At 55.4% G+C, this 7,730-nt stretch overlaps 1 protein-coding gene across 1 annotated transcript; it reads left to right on the top strand.

Moving 5' to 3' along the window:
- The first annotated feature begins 1,337 nt into the window (after nt 1-1,337).
- On the top strand, nt 1,338-5,036 carry BTG2 (BTG anti-proliferation factor 2). The gene is made up of 2 exons (XM_006096913.3): nt 1,338-1,593; nt 2,676-5,036. The coding sequence occupies exons 1-2, from the start codon at nt 1,440-1,442 to the stop codon at nt 3,008-3,010; spliced, it is 489 nt and encodes a 162-aa protein (XP_006096975.1). The 5' UTR covers nt 1,338-1,439; the 3' UTR covers nt 3,011-5,036.
- Nucleotides 5,037-7,730: the final 2,694 nt, after the last annotated feature.

A 7,730-nucleotide genomic window follows, 5' to 3' on the forward strand; every position in this document is an offset into this window, starting at 1 on the left:
TGGTTCTGGAGAAGAGAAGTGGGCTGAGACTGATAGGAACTGGTGGCCGAACATCCAAGGGGAGGGACCGCCCAGGGAGGAGGAGGAGCAGGATGAAGGGGCACCAGGTTGGACTGTGCAGATGTGAAAGTCAGTTGTAAAAAATAAATAAACATCAAAATGGGCAACATGAATAAGATCTGTCTGAGGAAAGAAAGTGAGAGGAAAGGGAAGAGGGGCGGACAAGGTGCAAGGTGAGGAACAGGGGCAGGAAGACATCCGGGGCAGACCTGGCCAGCCAGGGGCCTTGGTAGAGAAGCCCGCATGCCTATCAAGGAAAGGAAGGGAGACTTCCCCCAGAAAAGGTGGTCAGCAGGGCCCTGAGTTCAAGAACAAGAATTTACAGAGACCACTGGGTTTGACTCATTTAACATATATGTATGCCAGCCCCTGGGATGTTGGTTAGAAGTCACCGCAGACGGCCAGGAGAGCCAGGCCCTGAGCACAGTCCTGTGTGTGGAAGAGGGAGATTCTGAGGCTGGATTCTGTCCCCTGAGGAGCCCTGTTTACAAAAGCTTCAGTCCACAATGAGGGAGGACCAGGGGTGGGGAAGGAGGGAAGGAGAAAGGGGGAGTGGATGGCAAAATGCATACAGTTGAGAGCAGACCACTTATTCAAAAATGTTGGCATTTAAAGGAAAACCAGAACTAGGGCACAGAAAAGTCTTGCCAACTCCCCCACACCACCCACCCACCCACCCACAGGCGAGCCTGGATATTTCCAGGCTGGAGAAAAGGCCGCTGTAGAGGCAGGACTTGAGGGCAGGGCGGTTACTGTGGACGTAAACAGAAGGCAGTCCCCACTTCCGAGGAGCCAAGAGGAACCCATTCCCACTGGTTAAGAAACATGGCAAAGCGGCACATGGTGACAGTCCGGGTGGGTGATTATGACAGCGAGTGGTTGGAAAATGTGGGCGTCCGAAAGGGGGACCTCCTGGGGGAGATGGCATCCGCGAGGGCCTCCAGGAGGAGGTGGCCCTAGCCTGTCAGGAAGGAAGGGCGGAGAGGAAAGGTCGGGGCATCCCCGGCCGGGCGCGAGCTGGGCTCCGCTCCCCGGGGCGCTCTCCTCCCGCCCTTCCGGGTCTCCCCTTTCTCCTCCCGCCGCCCAGGCCTTGGCTCGGGGCTCGGGTTCCCAGCACTGACGTCAGCGGGCAGTGACCTCAGCGCGGAGGGGGCGGTGGGGACGGCCCCAGGGGGCGGGGCGGGCGGCTCCGGCCCCGCCCCCATCCGCTGACGGCGGCCAATGGGCAAGGCCGTGGCTGCCTCGCCTCTCCGCAGGGTATGAAAGGCGCCTCCGGGTGCCGTCGGGCAGAGACACCGCCACGGCCGAGCGAGCACCCCAGGATCGGCAGGACCCCCTGAACCCTCTCAGCCCCCCGCCGCCGCACCCGAGCCGCACACATGAGCCAGAACGGCTGGGCCGGGAAGAGGACACACATGCTCCCCGAGATCGCCGCCGCCGTGGGCTTCCTCTCCGGGCTCCTGCGGACGCGGGGCTGCGTGAGCGAGCAGCGGCTCAAGGTGTTCAGCGGGGCGCTCCAGGAGGCGCTCACAGGTGAGCGCGCCGGGGTCCGGGCCGCCACCCCGCCACCTGGCTCAGCCCCTCGCCCGGCGTCCTTCCTCCTCCTCGGCTGGGGGAGCCGCTCGGGACTCGGCTTCCCTCCAGCCCCGGGCGGCCCACCGGCTCCGCTCCCCGGGCCACGTCTCCCTTCCCGGCCCTGCGCGCAGGTCTCGGTCCCCGGTGGTTCTTGGGGACGCAGCGGGCGCAGATTCTTAGTCCTGGAGTGCGAGTCTGACCCCGGCTCTTGCCCGGGAAGAGGGGTGCCTGCGGGTCCGAGTGCGGGCCGATCTCCCTCCCTGGACCCCGAGACGCCCCGGACTCTGCGTCGACCCCTCCGGCCGCTGGGGAGGGAGCCCTTTGGGGACGGAGCCCTTTGGGGACGGAGCCCTTTGGAGAGGAGGCGCACTCGAGCCTCTCAGTAGCCCTAGCCCGAGCCCCAGCGCCCTGCTTCCGGCTGTGCGCGCGCGGCTCTGGGCGGGTTGTTGACTCGCTCGGAGTTGGACTCGGGCTCCCTTTGTGTCCTCCAGGCCCCCGAGCCACCTGCCACCTACTAGGGGGCCGATGGGGCCTTGTAGAAAGTAACTGCGCCCCCCGGGAGAGTGTGCTGGGGGCGGGGGCGGCGCGGTGCGGGGAGGTGGACGAGAGATAAGCAGCTGCTGGCCGGGGAGAGACCTGTCCCCCAGCTGCTTTGGCCCCCTGGCCGGCGGTGCCCGGCAGCGACAGCGGTCTCTGTGCCCACGCAGGTCCCGCCTCTGGGGAACATCATGTTTCAGTAAAGCAACCCTATTGGACTCCTTAGCCAGCCAGTGGCCGAGGGTCTCTGACTTTTGAAGGAGGTAGAGGGAACCTCTGGGGCCCAGGGTGGGAGGTGCAGTAGTTTGCTGAGGATCTAACCATGATGCTTGTCTTCCTGGGTTTGAAACTGGAAGTCAGGGCTAACCACCCTGTTGACTGAAAACCACCGGGTCGCTTCCGCTCCTTTACCCCTTTCCCCCCCTCCCCCGCCCCTTGCAGGCGTGGCACCCCTGGCCCAGCTGGTCTAACCAAGGGGTCTCCCCTTTCTCCTGTCTCCACAGAGCACTACAAGCACCACTGGTTCCCCGAGAAGCCTTCCAAGGGCTCCGGCTACCGCTGCATCCGCATCAACCACAAGATGGACCCCATCATCAGCAAGGTGGCCAGCCAGATCGGACTCAGCCAGCCGCAGCTGCACCTGCTGCTGCCCCGAGAGCTCACCCTGTGGGTGGATCCCTACGAGGTGTCCTACCGGATAGGGGAGGATGGCTCCATCTGCGTCCTGTATGAGGAGGCCCCGCTGGTCGCCTCCTACGGGCTCCTCACCTGCAAGAACCAAATGATGCTGGGCAGGCGCAGCCCGCCCAAGAACTACGTGATGGCGGTCTCCAGTTAGCTCCCCTGCCCCCCACATGGCACTCCACTGTACTCACCCTGCCTGGACAACAGGCCACAGCATACCTCAACCTGGGGAACTGTATTTTAAATGAAGAGCTATTTATATATATTATTTTTTTAAGAAAAGGGGAGAAAAAAAACCGTCAAGATTTTTTTAAAGAGAAAAATCCTTCAAGGGTGCTGCGTGGAAGCGGCCTCCCCAGGTGCCTTTGGAGAGAACTGTGGTGGCTTCAGTCTGGGGGGCCAGTGTCTGCCTATGGGAGGGGGAGCCGCTAGGGGTGGGCCCGACCAAGGGGAGGTGGGAGAAAGCTGGGCCAGCACCTCAAGATGTGAGAGGGAACAAGCGTGGTTGGCAGCTGTGAATGGGAGAGATGGGACCTCGCGCTCTCCCCCGCCGGACACCTGCATCCCTGACCTCAGGGCCATTCAAGCCTGGACTTAACTCGCGTTGCCTAATCTTCACTTTTATTTTTCTGATGAGATCCTGGGCAGAGAGTGATTCCTTTTGTCCCAAACAGCTTTCCTTAAAAATCATCACTTGTTTCTAATTCTATCCTCAGGGGCCTGTAGGTATTGCTTCCCAGTCAGGAATCTAAAGCTTTTTGTTTTGTGGGAGTCATGGGAGTGAGGCAGGGTTGGAGGTTAGGGGGGGACTAGGATGGCAGGGTACTCTGCACAAAACCTCTGCTTGGCAATGTGCTGCTCTGTGTGTAAGTGTGCTGAACAACGCGGGGGGACTTGCAATGGACTTGAAGACCCAAAGAGTGTCCTCTGGGTATTTACAAAACCCTTCTTTCTGGATCCACATGGAAGTGCTAATGCTGCTGCCATTATCCCTTTGAGAGGTGGCTCAAAAGCTACCGGGAACTCCAAGTCCTTTGTTACTGCCTTCTTTTTAAAAGCACAACACTCCTCTCTCACTCTCCCCGCTCCTCTCCCCCTGGTTGGGTCTCGGAGTGATCCTATTTTCTCAGTCACTGTGCAATATGGGACTAGGACCAGGAGGATGTGGAGAACTGGCCCTCAGAACCTCCGGGCGCCCTAGGGAGCTGGGGGAGCCATCTCCCCATCTGTCCTCGGAACTGGCTGGCTGCTCAGCCTTGCAGGTGTCCCTTGGCTGACCCCGGAAAGCCCAAGTTCTGTAGGATTCCTGGGTATTCTTGTAGGGCTGACACTAAACACCAAACATTGGGCATTGTTTTTTTTCTCCCTGGTGCTCAGAGCGCCTCTGGGAGAGGTTGCTGTCTCTCTCAGTGCAATCCAAATTTGTCTGTAGACTTGTGCAATATTTACTGTTTTGGGTTGGAGAAAAATGGCAAACTACCTTTGGTTTCTCAGTGACATAAGTGAGGGGTTCTCGGAAGGCCTTGAGTTTCCCAAACCTGAATCACCTTAAAAGGGACATCGCGAGGCCATCTGGTCAACCTGGCTACCCTCCTGCTATTGACCCTGAGTGAGGAACCTTCTGCCCCAACCCCCAAAGTCCCCTCCCCACCGCATCCCCCTTTCCTGGGTTTCTTAACTACTCAATTCTGACTCAGAGGTGCTATTTACCAAACACTCTCCCAACCCATTCCTGCCTGTTCTGCCTCCTCCTTTTCAACTCTCCAGACCCTGTTTCCAATCTTAATTGCTTTAAAGGGGACTTGGGGCCCCACAGACCCAAGAGCTTCTGTTCTGGCCTGTGGGTTGAAACAAAGCTGTGAATCACTGAAGAGTTCGTTGTTGCATGTTGCAGACAGGTCCTGCCTTTTCAGAAGCAGCCTCATGGTCTCATGCTTAATCTTTTCTCTCTTCTCTTCCTTTTGACGTTCACTTTAAAAAACGAAATGCCCAGAGCTGGACTGTTGAGCAGGCCTGTCTCTCCTATTAGGTAAAAATAAATAGTAGTGCATTTGTAAGCTATTCTGAAAGAAAAGACAAAGGTTACTAATTGTATAATAGTGTTTTTATATGGAAGAATGTACAGCTTTATGGACAAATGTACCCTGTTTTGTTACTTTAATAAAACTGTAGCAGATGAAGTTGTGTGGTGCAGAGAAGGTAAAATTCCCACATCGTTAATGTGGGTCTTTCAGATCCAGATCCTTTGTGTCTTCAGTTGCACTCAGAAAAACTATAGCATGTGGCCAGATGAAAGATAAATCTAAGTTGTGTGGTGAGGGCATTTCCAGGCATCCCCTCTTCTCTAGGAATTAGCTCCATATTTACTCCTCTGATGCATATTCCATGAAAATACTAGATGTAGAGGATTCGTCTGATGTATCCTTGCTAGGCCTTAGTTGTATTCACTCCTTCCATTCAGCAAGAATGTATTGTCAGTCAGTTCCGGGCACTGGAAACATTAAAGATGCTTAGACACAGCCTCTCTTCTCTCAGACGGGGCGGTGAGCAGGGAACCCCTTACCCCTTCTCAGGTTGGGGCAGAATTGTTAGAAATCCCCGGGGCAGGCTCTCCTGTGCTCTCTGGAACTACCCTTTGTTGCCCCACCGTTCTTGTCTCATTAGAATAGTGGGGACTTCAGTTGTTGCTCTTGAAGTCGCAAGTGCATTTTTGACCTGAGCTAGTTTTTTGTTTTGTTTTTCTTGGCCATAGGTGCTGCCTTAAAATTTAAACATGTTGACTCATAAACTATGGAATCCCGCCCCCCCCCCCCCCACCACACACACACACTTCATTTCACTCCTCCATGACCCTCATCAAGAAACATGTAGTTTGACCTGCAGGTGGGCCCTGGAGACTGTGTGATAGGCTGGGAGGGTCAGTGAGCCAGAATATGGGGACGAGGGAAGCCCGCTCACCTGTATCATAAATAGAATTGGTGATGGGGACCCACTTGTGTCAAGATGTTATTTAAAGGAAGGTTCCCAGGTTCATTTGTAACTCCTAATGCAAATGTCTTAGACACTCATTTATAAGGACCTACTTTTTTGGATGTAAGGACCCAGTGTTAAGGTTGAATTTTCGCCCATCCAAGAGTGCTATTCTCTTGTTTGTTACAAAGTCAGCATCTACCTTGTTTCCTAATAGGCCCCACTCATGATGGATATTTCATTTAGCAGAAAACCTGAGATTCATGGAAGCTTGTCTGGAAGTTAAGGGGACATCATCCCAAACCCCTGTCTCCAAGCCAGGGGAACTGCAGGACAGCAGGTTCATCGTGGGGCTGGGCAGACTAGCAGTCCCTCAATTTTCATGAAAGGGTCTGTGATCAAGCAATGTGTTACAGTATTTGCTTTAGATCTGACCAGGTTCAGGAGGGGTGGAGAGTGCCCCCTGGCCAGCTGGGTGCTGGGGCTGTGGACAGGAACCGCCTACAGAGCTGCAGGTGGTCGCTGTGTCAAGGACTGAGCAGTAGTCTGTCATTCTGCTCCCAGCTTCCCCGGTTGGTAAACAGTTGCAGTCTGACTAGCCCTGGGAGACCTGTGCTCGCTCCGTCAGCTGTTTCTGGATGATAATGCACCTCCCAGAGAGTGTAGACAAGGCCCTGGGAGCTGCAGATTAAGAGCCGGTCCGGGCTCCTGATAAGGAGGTTTGGGTGGGGTAGTCTATGAGGCTGCAACAAACAAGCTCCAGGAGGAAGAGACCCACTGCTGTGAGCCTGACATCTGATCACGTACAACCTTTGGGAAGCAACACGGGCCTCCCAGGCTTCCAGGCCAGTGTCAGCACCCCACCCAACAAGGCCTGCACACCGGGGAGAAGGACAAGGACAAGGACAAGGACAGAGGGAAGAACTGAGCATCATGGGAACACATGTAGGGGGAAGGGGGAGATGCCACTGACTGGACAGGTGCCTGGAAGAGATGGTCTGAATCTTGAGAGATGAGTTAACCAGGCAAACGTGGGCGGGTGAAAGGGGGGCAGGGAATTCCTTGAGCAAAGGCCCAGAGGCTGCAGTCCCAGGCACAGGTTAGTGGACACCAGTTGAATGAGGGTGGGGAGAGCTGCCTCCGGCTGAATCCTTGCAGGGGAAGCCGAGATCCCACTCATGCCCTTGGTCCTATCAGGAACATGCTGGGTGCTCCTTCCTGGGGCCGTGGCCATGGCGACAGCCTGCTGTTCATGTGCTAGATGCAGAGCCTCACTCCTAGTATGGGGGGGCCAGGTTGGAAACCCCCACATCCCCACACCCAGGTGGTCCCAGGTGCATCATAGGTAAATGAGGGCCTATGAATGTATGTACTTTTAAAAAAGCATTTAACACGTTTTTTTAAAATGTTTTTATTGATTTTTTGAGAGAGAAAGGGAGAGGTAGAGAGAGACAGAAATATGGATGAGACAGAAACATCGATCGGCTGCCTCCCGCACACCCCCTACTGAGGATGGAGCCCGTAACCTGGGCATGTGCCCCAACCGGGAGTCAAACCTTGACCTCCTGGTTCATGGGTTGATGCTCAACCACTGAGCCACTCCAGCCAGGCCGTTTAACACTTTAAAAAAAAATAGTTAACAACATTAGAATTTAGGGAGATGTCAACTAAAAGTACATTTCAGGTTTCTCTTGAAAAATCATAGTATGTTACCACTGGTCTCCCAGAATGACAGTGGACTAGCACCAAGGAGGGGTGTGGGGGTACAGACAAGGCTTGAGCTTGCTCTCCCAGTTTAGCACCGCCTCTGTCCTGGCCCACCCTCTCTCCCCTGGAGCTCACTGAACTTTAAAAGGCCCCTCCCTGCTGCTGGTGGTAAATAAAGTCACCTTTGCTTCAACCTC

This window comes from Myotis lucifugus, unplaced genomic scaffold (genome assembly GCF_000147115.1).
Source record: "Myotis lucifugus unplaced genomic scaffold, Myoluc2.0 scaffold_190, whole genome shotgun sequence".
Taxonomy (NCBI): domain Eukaryota; kingdom Metazoa; phylum Chordata; class Mammalia; order Chiroptera; family Vespertilionidae; genus Myotis; species Myotis lucifugus.

What these genes read in the sequence shown, in the direction of transcription:
- BTG2 (XM_006096913.3), top strand. Translation starts at nt 1,440, where the DNA reads ATGAGCCAGAACGGCTGGGCCGGGAAGAGGACACACATGCTCCCCGAG. An exon ending in GCTCCAGGAGGCGCTCACAG is followed by an intron (nt 1,594 to 2,675) that starts GTGAGCGCGCCG and finishes CTGTCTCCACAG; the next exon opens with AGCACTACAAGCACCACTGG.